This window comes from Hipposideros armiger, unplaced genomic scaffold, assembly GCF_001890085.2.
Source record: "Hipposideros armiger isolate ML-2016 unplaced genomic scaffold, ASM189008v1 scaffold_592, whole genome shotgun sequence".
Taxonomy (NCBI): Eukaryota; Metazoa; Chordata; class Mammalia; order Chiroptera; family Hipposideridae; genus Hipposideros; species Hipposideros armiger.
Window position 1 is genome coordinate 513,896 of NW_017731942.1, and position 24,008 is coordinate 537,903.

Consider the following 24,008-nt stretch of genomic DNA (forward strand, 5'->3'; position numbering starts at 1 on the left):
GCTCACAGCGGCTTCTGGCTGCTCACGCTGGCTGCTGGCTACACACGGTAGCCCATGGCAACCCACTGCCACAGGGGCTGCAGCCTGCACCGTCACCGGCGACTCACGGCAGCCCATCTCCAGGTTGAGCTGTTTCAGCATCTTAGCTGTAGAGGGCAGTGTCACTGACTCTCATATGTGGGATCCGAACCGGGGCCCTCTGGCATCCCAAGCCAGTTCTTAACCATCGCACCACTCGGCCGGCCCTAAAACATTTATTTTTAATTGTAGTTGATATACAATATTAAATGAATTTCATGTATACAACATAGTGATTAGGCATTTGTATACCTTGCAAAGTGATCATACCAGTAAGCTTAGTACCCATCTGGCACCATGCACAGTTATTATGATATTAACTCTATTCCCTATGCTGAACATTACATCCTTGTGACTATTTTTATAGCTGGCAGCTCATACTTCTTAATCTCTTCACCTTTTTCACTCATCCCCTCACCACCGTCCCATCTGGTGACCATCAGTTTGTTCTCTGTATGTATGAGTTTTATTCTGTTTTGTTCATTTGTAATTTAGATTCCATATATAAGTGAAATCATATGGTATTTGTCTTTCTCTGTCTGACTTATTTCACTTAGTATAATACCCTCTAGATCCATCCAGCCTCTTTTTTATTTATTAATAAAAGTATAAAAACATATGCTACTTAAAAAGATTTCATACACACTTTCTAGAGGTAATCCACTGTTATGTAGTAAATTTTTTCTCAACAGGTTATTTTCATGTGTAAATATTTAAAAATGACCAAACAATATACAGTAAAGACTCCTTACCCTTGTCCTTCCACTACCCAGTTTCCCTTTTTGGAGGCTATCAATATTAAGATTCTTGTATGTTTTTTTTTTGTTTTTGTTTTCTTTTTTAAGATTTTATAGGGGAACTGGGGAAGGGGAACAGCTGAGTTGTTGTCCTTTAATCTTAGTTGTGGAGTGTGCAGCTAGCTCAGCTCCAAGTCCAGTCACCACCCAGCCGCCTGTTGGCAGCTCGCGGCCACTCAGCTCAAGGTGCCGTGTTCAATTTTAGTTGCGAGTGGGCGTAGCCCACCATCCAATGGGGAGTCCAGCCTGCACCCTTGTTGTTAGGAGCACGTGCTGCCATCCTGCTGCCTGTTGGCAGCTCAGCGGCAGCTCATCTCGGGCACAGCTTACTGGCCCATGTGGGAATCGAACCAGCAACCCTGTTGCTCAGAGCTCGCGCTCTTAACCAACTGAGCCACTCAGTCAGCCTCTTGTGTATTTTTTAAGACACACTTTATGTATTTTTGAGCAAATGTGTGTGCTCTGTTTCAGTGCATGTCTCTTTAAGCTGCAAATGTTAGCATGCTGCACATCCTTTTTGCACATATTTTCTTAGATATTTTATTTGTATTTTATTTTTAAAAAGATAGATAATAACATGCACATGGTTCAAAAATAAAATGATGTAAAAGCTTGAATATCCCAGTTCCCTGTCTGCTCGGTACCATCCTTCAGTGAGGCTTTATGCATTACAGAAGCAATAGGGGGATATATAGTTTTGTTTCCTTTTCTTCCTGTAACTCGTATTTAGACTAACCTTTCATATCTGATGAGGCAGTATAGAATAAGTGTGACTTATTATTTGTTTTTAAAGATTTTTTTAATTGGGGAACAGCGCTGGGGAATCAGGGAAGGGGAACAGACAAGTTGCTGTTGTTTTGTTCTTCAGTCTAGTTGTAGAGGATGTTGCTTCACTGGCCCAAGCTGGCACCGTCATTGCGCTCTTCCCAGGCGAGGCAGATCAGTCGCTGGCTTCTGGATGGCCACTCACAGCAGCTGCTGGCCGCTCACGCTGGCTGCCGGCTACACACGGTAGCTTATGGCAGCCCACTGCAGCAGGGGACTGCAGCCTATGCCGTCGCCCCACAGTAGCCCAGCTCCAGGTTGAGCTGTTGTTCAGCATCTTAGCTGTAGAGGGCAGTGTCACTGTTCCTCATATGTAGGATCTGAACCGAGGCACTCTGGCATCCCAAGCCAGTTCTTAACCAACCCACCACTTGGCCGGCCCTAGGTGTGACTCTTTAGGAGTGACTCTTAGACTAACCATTCACATCTAATAATGTAGTATAGGATAGGTGTGACTCTTTAGAGGTGACTCTTAGACTAACCATTCACATCTAAGAAGGCAGTATAGAATAGGTGTGACTTTTTTTGTGGGGGGAGAGGGGACAGGAGGTCCACCCAATGCTGATAGTAGAGAGTGGCCCCATTTATTGTTTATACACAGCTTTTAAGATGTGACTCTTTAGGGGTGATTCTTGGACTAAACGTTCACATCTAAGAAGGCTATATAGAATAGGTGTTAAAAGCAGTGGCTCGGCCCCACCATCTTCTTGCATTCAGATGTCTGCTCTGCCACGTGTCAACTGTGTGAGTGTGGGCAAGTCATTTAGCTGTCTGTACTTTGTAACTTGCATGTGTAAGATGATAAGTTGGTGTGTATACTTTGCTTAGAATAGTATCATACATAAGAAGTATGTGTGTTTGCTAGTAGTAGTATTTTTATAATTAAAAACAGTGACTAATAAAATAGTATCCAAGAATCAGTATCAATCAATTTGATTTATATTAGTGACAGATATGAATGAGTAAATTCTTTTAACAGAAAAGGATGGATGGAATTCATCACTTGCTTGAATTCTGCTTAAATACATTTTAGAAAACTTCAGAAAACAAAATTAAAGCAGCTAAAAATATTTTGTTCCTTTTCTATGGATTGATAGTTTTTGTTTTTGCATACACTTCTTTAAAGTAAACAATACTTTATGTAATAAAACTGTCCCAGAGAGGGTGAGGGTACAGATGGATGCAAAGAATATGAGCTTTTTTCCATAGTGCATCACATTGTTTACAAAAGAGCTTTCTCATGTTTTCCACTCAAATTTGGTTAAAATGCATACATATAATATTTAATTTTAGGTGATATTGGTGCATACAGTTTTTAAATTCCCTAGCCATATCTGTTTAGGATCAAATTGTTAATAACATCAAAAGTTCTTAAGGCAAGCAGAGGGCTGGAGGACTGAATTGTATTTCTATTCAATTTGTCCATCCTCAGTTCTTTTATTTTTTAATAAAAAAGTCAAAGCAACAACCAAACCTTTCTTCCCTTTTTCACCTTCAGATGCCCATTACAAAATACATTACAGAAAATAAACAGAAAACACAGAGAAATAAGAATTACTTTAATACCACTACTCAGCTTAATACTATTTCTGTTAACAGCTTGGAGTCTAGACTTCTTGTGTTTTTTCTCTGCATGTATGTTCACACACAGTCACTTATGTTATTAATTTATTTGCCTTTTACAGTGATTTCATCAGGCATGTTGTACACACTGGTGTTTTTTGTTTTGTTTTTAAAAATAAACTTAGCATCATGAATGTTTTAATAATGTCATGATGTTATATAGTATCATTTATAATAGGTGCCTCATGTTCCATTGAGCACATATGCCATACTGAAATTTATTTTGTAATATATTTGTTTCCTATTCAAGGTCATTTAAAAATAAGCTGTATTAATAAACACCCCGGTCGACAAAGCTTTTTTGACATCCATTGTTTTCCTATGGTAAATTCTGAGACATAGGTAGGCTTGGAGGATATGTACTTTTTTCATGCTTTTGATATACATTGTCAAACTGTTCCCCAGATAGTTGGTGTCTCCCTACCTGCCTGCCAACACAGGGTATTTAGATAAGTCAGTCCATGCCCATGTGACATGTGAATCACTCCCTTCCAAATTGGTGCAAATTCACTTTCCAACGCCTCTGGAACCACCTCTTCTTCCTTCTCTCCTTCCCTATTTTTCTGTGCTATATTCTTCCTCCTTCCCATCCCAAACTTCATAGAAGCTGGATTTGACGCAGGTTAGAGAAGGAGCTGTTTCAAATTTCTTTACCTCACTCTTTACCTGCTTCTTAGTGCCTTTTTCTGTATAAAATATTCCTGGGGCTCTTTCTGTACAGCACCCCATTTTTCAAAGATCATTTCTTTCAGTTTTATAGATTCTGATTTTCACTTTTGTGATTTTTAGTAACAGTTAATCTATTTGTGATGTGACCTCATGCTCTAGCACAGCAGTTCAGAGAACTCTCTGGAATCCTGTAGACCAGGCTCAGATCCCAGCCACTGTTCTGGGTGATTAGTTTAGGAATATACGGCATGTTATCTAAACCCTCCAGTAAACCCTCCAGTCCTCCTATCTCTTCTCTTGTAAAATGGAGATAATAATACTTTCTTCAGGATTTTGTGAAGATTTCAAGAGGTGATACAAGTGCTCAATACATCGCCTAACATATAGTAGTTACTCAACAGGGTGTCTTCTGTTTTCATCCCATCTGACATGTGTTAACAAAGCAGAGATTATTTTTGTCATTCTGCACTTGAGTAAATGGGATCAGAAAGATGGAGTACTTTTCCTGTCATCACATCTAGAAAGTCATAGTGTCTGAACCTGAATTTAGGACTTTTCATCTTGAGGACTACTGCAAAGTGGGACAATTCAAATGAATGATAAGAATCATGCCTAATAATTAGGATGAAACAGGAACAGCATGGAAAGTTTAGGAAGCTGTATATACAGGAGCTTGAGAGGCGCAGCTCCAGTAAGCTTTGGCTAGCCTGCCAACTTGGGCGACATGAACTTGGTTCCAGAAGAATGGTTCCTGTGCGTCTTGGTATCGAAAGAGAGGTTGCTATATGTCCATAAGGCTTCCAGACACAAAGACCAGAGTCTTGTAAAAGTTGAAGATGTTGAACACTAGGATCAAAAATATTTAATAGGTTTCTCTACTTTGGTTTAAATTAGAATGGAGTCTTGCTTTAACTATATATGACTGATTAGGTTTTTATCTTAATTTGTTTCCGACAGGGCATGGTGCTGATGTGAAATGTGTAGACTGGCACCCAACCAAAGGGTTAGTTGTTTCAGGAAGTAAAGATAGTCAACAGCCAATCAAGTTCTGGGATCCCAAGACTGGGCAGAGTCTCGCAACACTGTAAGTGATAGGAACCCCATCTTGGTCTCTAAACAAAGGGGAACAAAGCTGCCTGTATTCTTTAACTTTTAGCTTCCTCTCCTCTCATGTATTCCTGAAAAAGCAGTGTAGACAACAGATGGACTTGTATCTATAAGCTTTCTTATTAATTAAATATGATTTCTCTCTGAATTTTTAATGAAGTAAGGCTTGATTTTTGTTCTGCCACATATGTCTAAATTTAATTTGGGTGTCACGGGGAGGAGGGCGAGGAGGTGGTTATTACTATTCTCACTCACCATAACACCTTTTGGCACTGTATAGAGTTGATGTATGTGCCACTTACTAGACATACAGCCCAGCTTTTTCCATCTCACTATATCTATTTATAGAGACAATTTCCCTCCATTTTAAAATCAGCTCCTTTTTTTGTCTTAGGTGCTTACTTATGATGTAGCTACATAATAAAATTTTTTGTTTGAATTATCTGTAAACATTCACAGTGATACAAATATGTTGTTGATGTTTTTTTGCACCAAGAGCTATACCCCAGCCTTTCTGATTGGGAAGTGAACCATATGCAGAATGAGCTGGCTGGAGCAAGGCTGCTGTGGTGCACACCTCCAATGGCTGCGGCCAACTTGAACACCTCAGGAATGGTGTTCCTCGGAGATGTGCATTGTGCAGGCCTCGTCGCTGTCTCGAGTTTACATTATCCCTCAAACTACCCTGTGCCCATTTTTATGCTTTGTGTTAATGAGAGGAACTTCATTGAATTTTTAAATTTTAATGAGCTTTATTGAATAGTAATTTATGTATTCAAGTACTTCCCATGCTTCACAGGTAAACTTTTGTCTCCAATTGAAGCTCTGCTATTTTAACTGGTTAAAGAACAATGCTTAGGTAACAGACATTGTTTCTGTCATTGACCTTTTTCTTTCAAATGTACTTTTAACTGTGGTCCTGTAATGTTACTACTTCACGCTTTATTACTTCTAGGCTAAACCTCTTGCCATCTTGACCCATGTGCCTTTCAACAAAAATGGCCATTATATCAATTTAGATTTGTGTTGAATTCTGACAGATTATTTTCTTGGTACTTTGTTTTTAGTCATGCCCATAAAAATACAGTGATGGAAGTGAAATTAAATCTCAATGGCAATTGGCTACTCACAGCATCACGTGACCATCTCTGTAAACTTTTTGACATCCGAAACCTGAAAGAAGAGCTTCAAGTCTTCCGAGGCCATAAGAAAGAAGCCACAGGTCAGTGGCAGTCAGATATACTTTTCATTGTGACTACCACCTGTGGTTTTCTGAGGTCCTGATAATTTTGTCTTTCCCCATGTTTTTGTTTTACAGCTGTGGCCTGGCATCCTGTTCATGAAGGACTTTTTGCCAGTGGAGGGTCCGATGGCTCTTTGTTATTCTGGCATGTTGGGTATGTAACACTTATTATGTAAAGAAGTACATTTTATGAAGAGAGCACCTGAAAGTGTAAAACATGATAATGTTTGTATTTTTTTCTGAGTGTTCCTATGTCCTGTATCAGAGACTTCCTGCATTCTTGAAGCATTTTTCTCTCTGAAGTGTTCTTTGGGTAAAAGAATATATTACTGATGACAAATCAGTACTCTTGCAACATGTGGAATTGACCAGATTCAAAGTAACAGGCTTTGGTAGCTTTGTGTAACACTAGAATAAAATGTCTTTTCTTTTTGGTAACTTTTGTGAGAAAGACTTGTTTCTGTGGTGCTGTTACAGGGTAGAAAAAGAGGTGGGTGGGATGGAGATGGCCCACGAAGGGATGATCTGGAGTCTGGCTTGGCACCCTCTTGGGCATATTCTCTGCTCCGGCTCCAACGACCACACCAGGTAAGCATGATGGAAAGTAAAAAGGAATTACCATATTCCTGGAACAGAGGGAAATAAATACATACTTTTTATTGGTAGATCAATGTATTAATATGTATTCTATCTTATTCTTAGGAACATTTTTGTAGTGGTTTATAAATACATATATTACAAGAAGGAGATTGGGTATTGGATATGACTTTGTTATTCAAATTTTGTTTTATCTTCTGATTTTAAAAAATCTTTCTACATTTTAAATTTTTAGAGAAAAAGCATTGTAAAACTGTTGTGTTTCCTGGGGGACTGGTTAGTACTGTTATGTGCCCAGAAATATACTGAAACCATGTTCCTGCCCTTCCCCATTCAATTACTTTTATGTTGACAGCAAATTCTGGACCCGAAACCGGCCAGGTGATAAAATGCGAGATCGATATAATCTAAACCTATTACCAGGAATGTCTGAAGATGGAGTAGAATATGGTGAGGCTCTTGCACATTTATCCTTTTTGGAAACCGGATATTCTATTATAAAAGTGTTAGTATGGAGAAGATTTTACAAAACAAATTTTAGTTTTATAGTTTATTAATTGTAAATCACCAGCAATGGGTTTCATTTTTATAAAGGTATTAATTATATTGGGCCACTACATTTATAAAATTTCTATTGACAGTGGATGTATTCCTATTTTTAGATGACCTTGAACCTAATAGCCTGGCAGTAATTCCAGGGATGGGAATCCCAGAACAACTCAAATTAGCCATGGAACAAGAGCAGATGGGTAAGAGTTGAACCTATAAATTTTATTTTTGTATATCTGTTTCTTATCTTTGTGATACTAAATTATTTTGAAAATGCCAAAATGATTTATGTTGAGAAATGTTGATATGAGTGATGAAAGCTGCATAGCATTTAAAATCTGTTCTTCCCAAATGTGTTCATTGATGAAGTAGCCACTTTCTTTCATTTCCTTGCTAACTACTTATCTTTATGATTACAGGAAAAGATGAATCAAATGAAATTGAAATGACAATTCCAGGTTTAGATTGGGGAATGGAGGAGGTGATGCAAAAGGACCAGAAAAAAGTACCTCAGAAGAAAGTTCCTTATGCAAAACCCATACCTGCTCAGTTCCAGCAGGTGAGTAACTAAAGTGGTCCCAGCTCATCATGCACTGCGAGAGTCTGCTTGTTGAGTCTAATTGAAATTCAGAGATGCGTTTCTTGTATTATCTCATCTCTCGAAGGTATTTCTGTCATATCAACTCTTCTGGAGCATTCTTCACATATTTCAGGCATTCTTAGACAGAGTTCCCATCTGCTGCTTTGCAGTCAGTGCTGAGTTTGTCATGAATCTTTTCTAGATTTTCTTTTGTTCTCACCTCCTTACTGTCATCCACGCTATCAGAGGAAGGTGAAAAAAGGCATGGACAGAGAGAGCGTGTCGACTCTCTTCTACATTGTCTGTCTTCTGCGCTATCTGTCCCTTCAACATGAAGTATGTGTGCCCTTTTGAAGAGGCAGGCAAGCTTCACATTTTTTTTTTTTTTAAGATTTTTATTGGGGAATTGGGGGAGGGGAACAGCGTTGGGGAATTGCAGGAGGGGAACAGACAAGTTGCTGTCCTTTTGTTCTTCAGTCTAGTTGTGGAAGATGTCACTTCACTGGCCCATGTTGGTATTATCATTGCGTTCTTCCCAGGTGAGGCAGTTGCTTGCCGGTCATTGGACGGTGGCTCACAGCGGCTGCTCACGCTGGCTGCCAGCCACTTGGTAGCTCATGGCAACCCACTGCAGCCCCACTGCAGCCTATGCCGTCGCCGGCAACTCACACAGCCGAGCTCCAGGTCGAGCTGTTGTTCATCATCTTAGCTGTAGAGGGTGCAGCGTCACTGGCCCTCATGTGGGATGTGAACTGGGGCCCTGCTGCTCAGAGCTGGTGCCCCAAGCCAACTCCTAACCAATGCGCCACTCAGCCAGCCCAAGCTTTACATTCTTAGTAACATGCAAGATCTTACAGCTTTTATCAGTTTAGTAATTTCTACCTTGTAATGTGCTTGCCTAATTCCATTCCTGAGTCACTAAGAATTAGCATTAGAAATAAAGATAATGCAACAAGTGAGCCGACTTGTATTCTGCAAGTTGGAATGAGCTAATGACATTATAGAATGGTTTTTTCATTCTGTCATTATAATTTACACACTTAGGGTGTATTTTCATATTCTCTTCTTTCCCAAGGCTTGGATGCAAAATAAGGTTCCAATTCCTGCCCCAAACGAAGTACTGAATGACAGAAAAGAGGACATTAAATTGGAAGAGAAGAAAAAAACTCAAGCAGAAATTGAGCAAGAAATGGCTACATTACAGTACACTAACCCACAGCTTCTGGAGGTATATTTGAAGCTCTTCATGGGGGTTCAGCAGATCTAAGAAAGTAGTGCTAGGGGGATGGGAGAGGAAAAAAAAAAAAGTGCTAGCATTCTTTACTGATATGCTCGGAGGAGACGGGGTGGGACTTTTAGATAGGTCTGAAGAGCACCACCTTTTCTTATTGCTACATTAGGAAGCTAATTTCTAACCAGTTAGTCAAGCAGTGAGTGGACCTAAGTTAAACATACATTTTTAATAGAAAAGATAAAGCCAACATGGTTTAAATTTGGATTCACTTATTCCACAGATAAAAACTCTTTTATCTCTCAGCTCTAGAGCAGGTGGTTTGTTATTTTTCCTATCTTTGACAGCCAGCAAGGATGATAAAACACCAGTAAATTATTGGGCTTTCCCCGATCAAGATGGATATAAATAATCCTGACTGCTGTTTCCTAGCATCTAAAACAGGCAGTCTAGAGTGTGTGTGGAAGCCTGAGTACCCTCAGACTCTAGTTACCGTTGGGCGTTAAGGGGTTGATGCCTCATATTTGTTTTGAGGCTCCCCCAATGAAATAAGTAACTGTAGTATTGTCACCTTCTACGGCTCTGGCTTATTTATCAGTATGCTTTTACTTTCTTTTTTTCTTTTTTTCTCTCTTTCTTTCTTTCTTTCTTTCTTTCTTTCCAGCAACTTAAAATTGAAAGACTTGCACAGAAACAGGCTGAGCAAATTCAGCCTCCTCCTTCATCTGGCACCCCTCTCCTCGGACCCCAGCCCTTTCCAGGACAAGGTCCAATGTCTCAGATCCCGCAAGGTTTTCAACAGCCCCATCCATCTCAGCAGATGCCAATGAACATGGCTCAGATGGGGCCTCCAGGTCCACAGGGACAGTTTAGACCGCCTGGACCCCAGGGACAGATGGGACCACAAGGTCCTCCACTGCACCAGGGAGGTGGGGGGCCACAAGGATTCATGGGACCACAAGGGCCCCAGGGCCCACCCCAGGGGTTGCCGAGGCCTCAGGACATGCATGGGCCCCAAGGCATGCAAAGGCATCCTGGGCCTCATGGCCCTTTGGGACCTCAGGGACCACCTGGACCACAGGGTAATTCTGGCCCTCAAGGTCATATGGGTCCTCAGGGTCCACCTGGGCCACAAGGCCACATAGGTCCCCAAGGCCCACCTGGTCCCCAGGGTCACATGGGCCCTCAGGGGCCTCCTGGTACTCAAGGTATGCAGGGACCACCTGGTCCCAGAGGAATGCAAGGACCTCCTCATCCTCATGGGATACAAGGCGGGCCAGGGTCTCAAGGGATCCAAGGTCCTGTGTCTCAGGGACCTCTGATGGGATTGAATCCAAGAGGAATGCAGGGTCCTCCGGGCCGAGAGAATCAAGGGCCTGCTCCCCAAGGGATGATGATGGGCCATCCACCACAAGAGATGCGAGGCCCTCACCCTCCAAGTGGCCTGCTGGGACACGGCCCTCAGGAAATGCGAGGTCCTCAGGAGATGCGAGGCATGCAGGGGCCTCCTCCCCAAGGGTCACTGCTGGGCCCTCCCCAGGAATTGCGAGGGCCTGCAGGCTCACAAGGTCAGCAGGGGCCGCCCCAGGGCTCTTTGGGACCACCACCCCAGGGTGGCATGCCAGGGCCCCCTGGACCTCAGGGACAGCAGAACCCAGCAAGAGGGCCACATCCATCTCAAGGACCAATACCGTTCCAGCAGCAGAAAACAGCTCTGCTAGGTGATGGGCCCCGGGCCCCCTTCAATCAGGTATTATTTATTTCCAACTTGCAGGCATTACAGATTGGGAAAATACACTCTGCACTGAGGCAGCACTTCAAATGCTGTGAAACCAGTCACAGCTGGTACAAGTGTCTCGCAGGTGGTGATAGTGGCTTGAAGAAATAAGCCACTGTCAGCTAAAGAAATAAGAATAATTAAGTGGACTGTTAAATATATCACAATATGAATCTCAACCTATGTTTTTAAACCCATTGTTTAATTATTAAATTGAGCCAATTGTTTTAATTGGTTTAATTTACTGAAATTGCTTTCAGGTCTTAAATTAACAGCATGCAAGATGTTGATAACAGCTGTCCATGGGTAAAAGGGACAGGAAGCATGAGTATAGAAATAACTGGCATTGAGGTCACGATGGCTGTTATAACTGTGGAGCTCCACCTCCTATCAAGGCTGCTCTCTCATGTCACTAGTTTGGAATGTAAAAACTGCATTTTTATATGAAGGGATGATTAGATGCATACACACACATGCATGTACACATACACACATTTATTTGTTTTATTTATTTATTTGTCAAGAGACCTGATCCAAGTTCCCTGGACAGTGTGCAGAATCAGAATTTAGACATGGTTAGATATAAATACAGAATATAAAGACTAGGGACAAGCTGGGGTTCCAGAGCAAGGAGATTGAGAGGATCCAGAGCAGCAGGTTTGTATCAGACAGAAGCTGTGAGAACCTGATGAGTCCAACATGATCCCAGGTGACTGAGCAGATTGGAAGGTAGAAGGGAGAGGGAAGTGAAAGGAGAAAGCCAGCGCAGACACTGTGCTCGTCATGAACCAGCCTTCCCCCTGCCCCCTTCCCACCACACACACACACACACACACACACACACACACACACACACACACACACACACACACACACACACACACACACACACACACACACACACAGGATGGATGGTGGGTGGTTTTCTGTGCCTGGAAAGGAGCCATGGATGCGAGAGAACAGTCTGCCTGTCCTTTTGCCAGAAGTCCCTTCCTCTGTGCAGAGTGTTGTTACTATGTTATGATTTCTGACTATCCATTGAGGTTCTTGCTTAGCATTACAAGTAAAGATATAGCTTTAAATAAAACCTATGAGCAGGTTTAAAATATAAGTATTTCCTTTTATTATGGTAAGAGAAGTATCTCTTTTGCCCCAATTTAAGGACAGTTTTGCTATAATGTCAATAGCTATATATTTACTGCTGGAGGCTTTGGGGCAACCTAGTGTTTTTATCTTGTCACGTTATAATAAAATTGCTATTTGTGAAGCACAAGCCTATGATTTCACACCCCTGCTTTAAAAACGTCTTTTCAGGAAGGACAGAATGCAGGCCCCCCACCCCTGATACCAGGCCTAGGGCAGCAGGGAGCACAAGGTCGCATCCCCCCTCTTAATCCTGGACAAGGACCTGGTCCTAACAAAGGTAAATACCTGCTCGGCTGGAGATAAGACTTTTACTGCCTTTGGATAAATCTTACAATAAAGAATTTTGTTGGTAAGGAATTGACATAACGGTCATTTGAACCTCTAGGAAAAATCAGACCACAGTCATTTCAGGTAATAGCTTTGTCTTGTGTTGTTTTCATTCACACATTTGCTTTAGTTATCCATAAGTGCTGCCTGCAGAAAATGAACTCCTACTTACCAGAAGCCAGCAGCACGGCCACTGAACGGACGGCCGCTCCAACAGGCCTGGGCCACGGGCGGCCTGTCTGCTGGGAATGGGGGTGCCGCCTGTGCTCTTGCCTCATGCAAGGGCCTAACAGCACTGGAGAGCTGAGCTGTTTCAGTTTCAGTTTTCTGAGAGGATAAAGAATTCAGAGATTTTAACAATGTTTTTAAAATCACCTCCTTTCCCTACAAAGTGTGTCATACACTGAATAGTTTAGCTGATTATGTTCTGTACCATTTGAAAAGGAGAAAGCAACCACTTTCTCCTGATGTGTTGTGCCTCAGGTTGTTGCAATGGATTGCAGAGGTGACAGTTATCAGTATTTAGATGTGAGGCTATTTGGAAATTAAGAGTTAGTTCCCAGAGTTGAAAGAGCGCAGGCAGTAGCTGGAGCCCCCTGTTGCCGGAAGGGTTATGCTCTCACACCTGGATGAAGAGTTGGAGCAAGTACAAGGTGGGCCCAGGCTGCTGAATGGAGGGCTAGAGGATAGGCTGTGAGGCCGTGTACATGGAGGGAAGTGAGGAGACGGAGCTGTGACACCCAGTGGGAGCACACAAACCAGACAACATGAGCTCTGTGGAGATGGCATTGCAGAGAACTTCCTTGCTTTTATTGTTCCATTGCCTAAGCCCACAGAACCCTGTTTATCAGGTTAAGAAAAGCCTGTGTCAGCATTTCCAGCCCTAGGGCTTTGGGAACTTAAAGCTTAGTCTTAAATTTATGTGAGTTATTGAGGCGGGAAAGGAAGGGATAAAGGAATTAGGAGAGAGTCTGTTTTAGTCCCATCCTATAGAAGTGGCCAACAGGGAAAAAGAGAAAGCAAACATCAAGAACCAATCTTTGGAATTTGGGAATCCTAAGAAAATGACCCACAAGGTATAGTCATCAACCAACTGAGAGCCTGTCTCTTCCTCTCCTCTACTCAGTGTTTTCCTCCACATATTTTCCTCATCTCCTTGTTCCTCTCTCCCTCCGTGTCTCCCTCCTTCCCTCCCTCTCTTCCCCCCTCCCCCCCTTTCCCCACCTATCTCTTTCTCTTTTTTCCTCCTTTCTTTCTCTTCCCAGGGACCATAGGGACAAGGGAGAGCCCAGAAAGGGACCCTGCCATCCACTACTGGATTAACCAGTGCTCCCCCTCCCCCACATCACTGGTGGCCACATCCCTTCTAATTTGTAGTGGTGGTTTCTTTCCTTGGAGGAGTAGGGTACTTTTAAGCAGATAGAGGTAATAGGTAAGTCCAAATGGAATATGTTCAGCTTCCTCAGATCAGAGGTCTGCTGTGTCTGAGGTCACACCAAGTTCAAGCAACATAATGTCAGAGAGAAGCCACTAGCTGCAGGAATACACTGAGAAGTGAGGGGACCTGTCTATCATACGGAAGCAGATTTAGGATATTTGCAAACTGACTGACCAGAAAAGCAACTCAGAAGGTGCTTTCCTCAACATGGAGAGGACTGGTTTAATGAAGGAAAGATGAGAGCGTGTCCTTCTCATGGTGTTTTTATGCTGAGATTTCCACATTTTTTTATACACGTTGGAATAGTGAGGAGGGATTGACATGGCCAGGAGAAATGCACAGAAATGCAAGAGGAAGGACATTGGAAAGGTAAGAATTTTGGCCAACTGTGACAGGATACGAAGTCCATCTTTGTTGCCAGGGAAAAGAATAACAGGCATGAGCTGGGCGAGTGAAGGAATTTCATTTTAAAACTTGGTTTTAGAGACAAGAGTGTCCCTTTGCTACCTGCTTTTCAGAAATGTTTAAATTGCATGTTGACAGGAAATATATATTAATTTATAATGGCTGCAATCATTCAGTAGCCAGGAAAACAGATCCCTTCAAAGTTAGGAGGTGAACTGAGTAGATCATCACAAATTTAATTGGCTTCTTCAGGTTTTTATTTGGTACTTTGCATGTACGAGGTGTGATCAAAAAATATGGTGAATGTTTACATTTAAAAATGTATTACGGTAAAAGACACATGCCATTAATCCCCCTCAAAATACTCCCCCTCACTTCAAACACACTTATCTCATCATTCTTGCCACTTTCTGAAGCAATTCTGGAAGTCCTCTTTTGTGAGTGTCTTTACTTCATCCTCCATCATGACAACATTCTGTGTCACACATCGCTTCTGGTACGGCAATTACTGTCAAATAAAAATGTTACCCTATGTCCTCATCCACCTTATTCACCAGATCTGGCACCATGTGATTTCTGGCTCTTCCCCAAAGTCAAAATGATTCAGGACATCGAGGCAGCCATGACAGCACAACTAAAGACACTCACAAAAGAGGACTTCCAGAACTGCTTCAGAAAGTGGCAAGAATGATGGGATAAGTGTGTTTGAAGCGAGGGGGAGTTTTTTGAGGGGATTAATGTGTCTTTTACTGTAATTTTAAAAATCTAAACATTGACTATATTGTTTGTTCATTCCTTGTATATTCAAATATTTTTTAAAACCTTTAGTGGGTTTCCAAACACTGTATGCAAAGAATGGTGATAATATAGATGAGGGATATCATTCATAGAAAGGGGCAGAAAATGTGTTCATAAAAACTTTGAAAGTACAGCGAGGCTCTTTGGTCACCAAGCAGTTATTAGAGAAGCTCATGGTTCCATGTGCCTTCCAGAAGGTTTTTGTTAAGAATCAAAGTGTGGGTTACCAAATCAAGTTAACTGAGCTAGGGGTTAAAGGAGCGCTGTCCTAGTTGGTGGCAGCCCCGTGGCCCCGCTGTGGGCTCTGCAGCCTGGATTGTGAGTGCAGAGTTGAATTGCCTTCTTGGCTCCCTGGCCTGCAGCACGAATTTTCTCTGATGAGTTCTTCCTGGTACTGAGCAGGGAGAATGAAATCACTGAAAGAATAGGAGCAGGGAGGAGGCTCATTCTTATGCCTGTGTGGCTGCTTTAGGTTTTCTACATTAATCCTCACAGCAGCTGAATGTACTAGAAGGTGGGTATTGCTGATCTGGTTTGAGATTAGTAATATGCCCTAGGTCGAGTTCCTTAACTAGTGAGGGATGAAATTGAAATCTTCATCATAAAACGCTTGTTCTTTCCATTATATGATGCCTTAGGGACATTTGTCAGGACCCTAAGCATGCTGAGAACCTAGGAGGGAAAACATTCGAAATGAAAGAATGCATTCTGAAATACTGTGATGCTGAAAATCAGCTCTATGTTGGCAGGATTGCTGAAGACGGGGTAAAGCAGCTTTGTTTTCCGCAGGTGACTCCCGGGGCCCTCCAAACCACCACCTGGGTCCCATGTCCGAGAGGCGGCATGAGCAGAGCGGCCCCGAGCACGGCCCAGAGAGGGGGCCTTTCCGAGGTGGCCAGGACTGCAGGGGTCCCCCTGATCGGCGCGGCCCTCACCCTGACTTCCCCGATGACTTCAGCAGACCAGACGACTTCCACCCTGACAAGCGCTTTGGGCACCGGTTACGTGAATTTGAGGGACGAGGAGGACCTTTACCACAAGAAGAGAAGTGGAGGCGCGGGGGCCCCGGGCCTCCATTTCCTCCAGATCACAGGGAGTTCAGCGAGGGGGATGGCCGTGGCGCAGCCCGGGGCCCTCCAGGGGTGTGGGAAGGCCGCAGGCCTGGAGACGAGCGGTTTCCCCGCGACCCTGAGGACCCACGCTTTCGAGCGCGCAGAGAAGAAAGGTGGGGCAGACACTTTGTGGGTCCGCTGGAGCTTTTTACCTGTTCTTTCCACACAAGTCGCTTTCCTCTTTTTCTTGGGGAGAGAATACTAGACTGATTACTAGCCCTACGCTCTCTACATTTTGCATTTAGACTTTTAAAAAAATTATGCTTTTTAACCTTTATGTGTTTCTTTTTGTCTTTACAATTTAGAAATCTTTCTTTTTGCTCAGTTTTTGGTGGTTTTAAAGAGATGGGAGGATCCGTATACTATAAAATTTCTTGGATCTGATCAGAAATATCTAGGTTCTTTTTATTAGAATAATGAAACATGAGACCAGTAGATTAAGAATAAAGGAATTGTGAAATAGTTTTTGTGAAATTGCCTAAAGATCTTGACAAAATCAAATCAAACTGAAAAATAATCTTGCTGTAAAAATTAGGTCAAGGTCAGGCTTGAACATTCAGCTTGCTTGGGGTAAAAAAGGAATAAAAGAAATATGGAGGAAAAACAAGAACTAGTGAAATCTCAAGTGAGATTCAGAATAATCAGTGATGATAATTGAGTATTTACTGTGTGCCAGGTATTACCTCATTTAATCGTTACAGTGCATTGTGAGATTGATGGTGGTGTCAGCGTTTTACAGGTAAGGGATCACACTGGGAACCAGCAGTTTCTTGACCTTCAGAGGTCTCACAGTGCCCATGCTGGCAACACTCTACTGCCTCACTCGTCCCTTGCACATCGTGTCCCGGCACATTTCTCACTAGCGTTGCCGAGTAGGTGATTACATTAAGGATTGGCGATCTCCATCCTCACAGATGTGGTAGAAGAGATTGACTGATAAAAGGGCCATTGAGGAGGATGAGATAGAGGGTGAAGGAAAGCAGCTGTCAGAAAGCCTAAGGAGTTTTTTAAAAAAGATTTAAGGGCTCCCAGTTTTTTTAAGGGCCTCTCTTAATGATATCCAAGTATTCACTCTGAAATGGCTTCTATGTCTGCAAGTGCCTTATTTCCAGGGGCTTTGGCATCAACCACTTTCATTGATTTCTTGAATCTCTGCACCTTGAGCAAAGTCTCATATTTTTCTAAGCCTCAATTTCTATTTCATGTGTCAGTGACGGGCTACTGGCCTGAACTCTGGTGCTGTTTACAGCTTTGTGCTGGTCTTTACATGCCAAATAGGTTCTATTCCCCTTGTGCTGGCTGTCTCCGCTCCTGGAACAGTGTCCTGGATGGCTGGTTCACTTGTTAGGTCTCTCCTGTTAACTCAGTTCCTTTACTCTGCTTCACATTTCTTTATAGCACTTAGCACTGTGACATTAAGTAATATATTTGTTTCTTTATGACCTATATCTCCCAGAAGTGTGACAGCTTCCTGACTGCAGGGGCTCTGTTTGCCCACCACTGTGTCCTCAGGACCTAGAGCAGCAGTGGTGACACAGTAGGTGCTCAGTACCTCGAATAAATGAATCTGTTAAATGGGAGAGGCATCTGAGAGGGCTCAGCCCGTTAGGAGGTATACTAGTCGGCTAGGCCTGCCATAACAAACTGCCACACACGGAGCAGACATCCGTTTTCTCAGTTCCGGAGGTTGGAAGTACCAGTTCAAGATCCAGCAGCATGGGTTCTGGTGAGACCTTTCTTCTTGGTTTGCAGACAGCCACCTTCTCCCTGTGCTGTCACATGGAGGAGAGAGAGAGAACAAGCGCTCTCTCTGGTGTCTCTTCTTAGAAGGGCTCTAATCCCACCACAAGGGCCCCACCCCCACGACCTCATCTAACCCTCATGACCCCTCAAAGGCCCGTCTCCAAATACATCACATTGGGGTTTGGGCTTCAACATAAGAATTTTGTGGTGCACATAGACATTTAGTCCATAACAGGAGCTGTTTTCTAATTGGTCACATTAGATTCTGTCTGTCCTTATGTAACTACGACAGTCATATAATGGATGCCTGAACAAAAGAAGAGCCCTGCTGTGCTTGGGGATTCTTCCCGAAATCTGTCTGAGGGAAACAGTGCCCTCTGCTGTCCTCTCCCACCCCACTCATTCCTCTTGGCCAATGCCACCTTTACCTTGACTGTTATTTCAGCACGTGTGCTGGTCACACCCCTTTGGCTTACAGGAGTGTGATTCATACGTTACCCTATGACCAAGAAAGTTATTAAAAGGAGCTGGGGTGGTGGAGTGGAAAAGGGAAAGGGCTTTTCACAGTAAAACACCAAGTGTTAAATGTAGGACTGATAGAATGTCACTGCTTTTATAAGCAATCAGTGGCATAATTGATTCAGGCATGGGTCATCAGTGGATGCTGAAACCATTAGTAAAAGATTGTGGGGAAACGGTAGTCTCAGGGCCAAAGTATCACTCCACTGATGACTTAATTGCAAAGGAGAAAATGTGCCTTTGCAACAGTGAGATTTGGTTATTACACCACTTTTACATCATAAACAAGGAAAGAGAATGATAGCACTGAGAGGATGTGAGTAATTCGGCCAGGAATGTTTAATCTGAATCTAATCATGAGGAAACAAAGAGAGAAATGTAAATTGTGGTACAGTCTATAATACACCTGGAGGGTCCCTAAAAAAATTTCAAGGTCATGAAAGAAAATGTAGGAGGTGGACCGTTCTAGGTTAAAGTATACCAGAGAGACATGACACTGAATCACAATGTGTGATCATAACTGAAATCTACATTTAAAAACAATTGTAAAGGACATTTTTAGGACAGCTGGAGAAAGTTGAATGAGACTGTATGTTAAATAGTATTACATGTTATTTAGAGCGGTAGTATTATTATTATTGAGGAGAAAGTCCTGTTCCCTGAAGAAACATACTGAAGTACTCAGGGATGAAGCATCATGTGTTGGCAGCTGATTTGAGAATGGTTTAGAAAATTAACTTGTAAATACGTGGATAAAGAGAAGATAAAGCACATATGGCAAAATCTTAAGAACTGATTAATCTAGGTGAAGAATTTATGGGCTTGTTCTATTCTTTGAACTTTAAGTCTGAAAATTTTCACAGTACAATGGAGTAAAAGATAACGGAATGGAGGCAGAAGGCCTGGCCTATGAGGAAGCCGCGGGCAGGAGGACTGGTGCCATGCCCAGCCCCCTTATGACCCTCTCCCCCACTCCCCTGGTGTGTTCATGGACCTTCCCTGCTCCCCATGGGGCCACAGTGCGGGTGCACCCTCATAGTGGCCCGGCTTCAGCGACACTTGGCCTGCTTGGTTTCCCATTCCAGAATTCCTGAGGGATGGTGAAATTGTCTGCCCACCGGGGCACCAGGCTGTCCGTAAACCATATGCGTACTCACACCAGTCAGCTGTGGAGCGGGCCATTGGTGAAGTGAGTGGCCACCCCCAATGAGACTGGGCCAGAGCAGGTGGCAGAGCAGATTCCCCAAACGAGCCTAGTACAGTTGGCAGGCATGCATCTGTAACCCAATTTTTCTGATTGTATAGGTATTAAATGTTCATTATAAGATGTAAATGATAATGAAAAGTATTTGGGAGGCAGTGGTAAGGAGGCTGGGCTGGGTGGGGGTGTCAAGATTGGCTGAGTTCAAGTGTGCACACTTAGTTAGGGGTGACTTAACCTCTCTGTAATTGTGGGTAGACAGAGTTAACCGTCGTAGCAGCTTCATGTGGTTGTGAGGATGAAATGGAATGAATGATATATGCAAAGCATTTGGCACGATGTCAGCACTTAAAAATGCTCACTGCTCTTATTATTCCTAAAAGCCTGAAAGAACATCAAAATAATTGTCCATTCTGATGTTTACTTGCCATTTTTGCTTATAATGGGACTGTAAAATGTGTACTCTAAAAAATACATAATTTTACTTTGTTTTCCCCACATTTAATGTTGTATCATACTTTCTCACATCATTATGCTTCTTTGAAACATGAACTTAGAGCTGCAAGGTATTCCATTAGGTGGACGTTGTGCTGTGTTTCTCCTGACAGCTTCAGAAGAGGAGCACCCCCGAGGCATGAGGGCCGTGCTGCTCCCCCAAGAGGAAGGGATGGTTTTTCTGGTCCTGAAGACTTTGGTCCAGAGGAGAGTTTTGATGCTTCTGATGAAGCCGCCCGAGGAAGAGATCTGCGGGGACGAGGCCGGGGTGCCCCTCGAGGTGAGCGGGTGCTGAGGACATCGGCTCTGGGAAGGGCAGGGCAGAGAGGAAGAGGTTGGGAACTCATCTGAAATAGTCTGTGAGTGTGGTGTTGTTTTGTTCCATTGTGTAGGAGGAAGGAAAGGTTTACTTCCCACTCCTGATGAGTTCCCTCGCTTTGAAGGAGGACGGAAACCAGATTCCTGGGATGGAAATAGAGACCCAGGTAAGGAAAGGGGTTGCCTGTGGCTTATGGTTCACACAGTGTGGCCCTAGGATCCCTGGGGCCTGAGACCTTCCCAGGGGTCCACCAGGTCTCCTCTTTTCCAGCTCATCTCCATGGGAGGTTGGATTGTCTTCATATCCTTCACCAATAGCATTCTATCACAGGAGCTTGAATGTAGAAACAGATGGGGAAAACCAGTTTTCTTCTACTGGGCCAGACATTAAAGGGGTTTGTCTAAATATAAAACAACAGAACTCTTCTCACTAAATTGTTTTGTCTTTAAAAAAATGTATTTAAATGAAAGTTTTCTCAGTCTTAATTGCTAAATAGCAAATATTAGATCCAACTCTCAAAAATGAAATCCTTTGGGGTCCTCAATAATTTTTAAGTGTAAAGTCTAAAAAGTTTGAGATCCATTTTTCTGGACCTTACCCTGCCTCTTATTTAGGAGGTATGTTGATTTCTAATTTTTACCTTTTTTATGTGCTCATGGTATGACTTATTCCTGCTGGGTAATTCAGCGAGTGTTTCTTGAAAGCATGGTGGTTCTCAGTTGCTCCTTATCCTTAGTGGTATAATTCCCACCTGCTGTTGGTCACACTGTACTTGAATGTAATGGGACTGTCACATTCTTAGCTTTGGCGTCTGTGTGTTTCAGGGCCAGGTCATGAACACTTCCGTGATACCCCCCGCCCAGAGCATCCCCCTCATGACGGTCACTCCCCAGCTAGCAGAGAACGGTCCTCTTCTCTCCAGGGCATGGACATGGCATCCCTGCCACCCCGAAAGCGCCCCTGGCATGATGGGCCAGCGGCCTCTGAGCACAGAGAAATCGAAGCCCCAGGGGTTCCTTCCGAGGATCGTGGAGGCAAAGGTAAGTGGAGGCCACAATTCTAGTTCTGGGAGCTGTGGATGCCATAGCCCTGCCAGGAGGGCTGCAGGAGCCATCAGAGGCCTCATCTCCAGGCCAGCCCCACCCAGGGTCTGCCCATTCCATCTGTCCCCATTGGTTTCCGAGGGTCCTTTCTCCATTCTGCTCTCAGGGGCTTAGGCTGTGGAAGGGCGCATGTGTCCAAGTGTGTTGCAGTGCAGTTTGCTTATGCTCAGCGTACAGCCAGTCGGAGTTCTCAGACGGGACTGCGAGCTCAGCTCCTGCACACAGTCTCCTCCACTTACTTTCAGAAATCACTTTGTTCAAGTTCAGCTCTCTGTCAGGGTGCTCAGCACTGTCTCTGCTGATGGTACTTTCTGTGAGACTCCTGCTGTAACTGCTGTAACTGGCCAGTGTGTTCCCCACTGATGGCCGCTGAGACTGGCAGGCGTCTTCAGTGGCCCAAAGAATTGTCCTCTCCCAGGTTCTGGGTTGTTTTAGCCTGGACCCAGATGGAACACTGCTTGTGCCCACGGTCACAGACTGTGGGGAACATGGTCTGGAAGTGGTTGTTATTTTTTTTGTGGGGGGTGTGGGCACAGATTATTTCTACAACTTGAAACTTTGGCTCTTTAGAGGCGGCACAAACTTTAGGCCAAGAGCAGTAGCCACCAAATGCTAACTACAGCTCTAGTCTTAGGTCAGGCTGGGCTGGGAAGACTGCCCATGTGCCCCCGCCTGCCTCCGTGACAAAGATCTGGCTTTTGTTCTAGACAGTTGTTTAGTTCTTCTCAGAGCAAAGCCCTCGGAAATTACCTCACATCACCAATAGGTCTCCCCACCCAAGCACACATGTTGTTGCTGGTCTCTAGCACTCAGGACACCTTTGTAGGTCCCTGGCCGAGGCCACGTGGCTGGTGTGGAATGATGTCCTAGCTGATGACTTCTCTGCCCAGGCACCTTCCAGTAGGCCTAGGTTGTGCTTTGTAAGAAAAGAAGCCAAAATTACTCCTTTGGTAGCTTTCCTAACCACTTTGTCTTAACCGGATTAAATAATATTAAAGAATGTAAGACAAAGTTGTCAATAATCTTCTGATAGTGCATTATGGGAGATGTGGCCAAATCCTATCATCTCATGAGAACAAAATTTACAAGCCAGAATTTTAATACCTCAAGGTTTGTGTTTCCAAGTCTGGGACAAATAAAACTATCCCTGGGAGAAATCATTCTAAAAGCTAGTGGGTTTGGTTTTTTTATTATTTTTTTTTCAATGCTTTTGTTTTAGAACAAATATTTCCCTGATTATTTAAAAGGAAGTCAGAAGTGCCACATGGTTGTGGGAAGACCCTATAGTCCACACTTACCCTAGTTGGAGCACTGTAATCAACGTCACAGTTGCTTCCCCCATTATTTTTCTGGTGGCCCAGGAGGGTGGACATGCTTCCTACTAGAGACACAGCCCAGTATGTTGGGACTCCCAGGGCATTTCCATGTCTCCCACACAGCCTTGGGGGAAAAGTCAGGATGGGAATGAGACAGTGGCCAGGAAGAGGGTGGAGGCACAGCTGCTTTAAAGAGAGATCCAGAAGTGTTCCACTGTCATCATAGAGTAAAAGTTTGTACCAGGAGGTAACAACAGTCTCTGATACAAAAATTACATGTGAAATTAATGTTTCATTTCAGGCCGAGGGGGCCCAGGACCTTCCCAAAGAGTGCCAAAATCCGGGCGCTCCAGCTCCTTGGATGGAGATCACCATGACGGATACCACAGAGATGAACCTTTTGGGGGCCCTCCAGGCAGTGGGACCCCTTCTAGGGGGGCCCGGAGTGGCAGTAACTGGGGTAGAGGGAGTAACATGAACTCTGGCCCACCCAGACGAGGAGCTTCAAGGGGTGGTGGAAGGGGTCGGTAGAAGTTGGGGGTTGAAGGCCCTCAGCCTCCCTGGACAGTATTTGAGAACTCCTTTTGGACTTACCAAGAGAAACAAAAGGAAGCCTGCACCATGTAGCCCTGCACTCTTTCTGGGGCAGCTGAATTCCAGGAGCCCCTAATGAGTCTTCGAGATGAAGAGACTGCTGCTGGCTACTCAGCAGCTGGATTTGTTTTGTCCTGTCCACCCTCACTGCCCTAACTCCCACATTGTTTTGTGAAGATAAAAGCTGGAATCTTTTTTTAAAGCGTCACGAAAGTAGGAGCACCTCCACAAATTTAAGTTCACGTCCAGTTGGAAATGTTTCTATATGTACAGTTTGTCAGAGAAAAAAACATCGTTTTTGTATGAATACAGAATGTGATTTATGCAAGAATTAACAGAAAACAATAGTTGTGAAGTGCCTGCCTTAAGGAAACCCTTAGTTTCCACTGCATCCAGTTGGCTGAGGGGTGTACAAT

At 43.6% G+C, this 24,008-nt stretch overlaps 1 protein-coding gene across 4 annotated transcripts in view; it reads left to right on the plus strand.

Moving 5' to 3' along the window:
• The window catches only part of WDR33 (WD repeat domain 33), an 87,415-nt gene extending 63,478 nt beyond the window's left edge, over positions 1-23,937 (plus strand). For 3 of the 4 annotated variants that reach the window (XM_019624531.1, XM_019624528.1, XM_019624529.1), the window contains 15 exons: positions 4,950-5,076; positions 6,167-6,321; positions 6,418-6,496; positions 6,820-6,930; positions 7,295-7,389; positions 7,602-7,688; positions 7,908-8,047; positions 9,144-9,296; positions 9,964-11,049; positions 12,391-12,499; positions 15,980-16,415; positions 20,344-20,540; positions 20,653-20,745; positions 21,404-21,619; positions 23,300-23,937. In XM_019624531.1, coding sequence (XP_019480076.1) covers positions 4,950-5,076; positions 6,167-6,321; positions 6,418-6,496; positions 6,820-6,930; positions 7,295-7,389; positions 7,602-7,688; positions 7,908-8,047; positions 9,144-9,296; positions 9,964-11,049; positions 12,391-12,499; positions 15,980-16,415; positions 20,344-20,540; positions 20,653-20,745; positions 21,404-21,619; positions 23,300-23,529 — 3,314 coding nt within the window. In that variant the 3' untranslated portion in view covers positions 23,530-23,937. The remainder of the gene's footprint in view (positions 1-4,949; positions 5,077-6,166; positions 6,322-6,417; positions 6,497-6,819; positions 6,931-7,294; positions 7,390-7,601; positions 7,689-7,907; positions 8,048-9,143; positions 9,297-9,963; positions 11,050-12,390; positions 12,500-15,979; positions 16,416-20,343; positions 20,541-20,652; positions 20,746-21,403; positions 21,620-23,299) is intronic. The other variant, XM_019624530.1, reaches the window with a different exon arrangement.
• Positions 23,938-24,008: the final 71 nt, after the last annotated feature.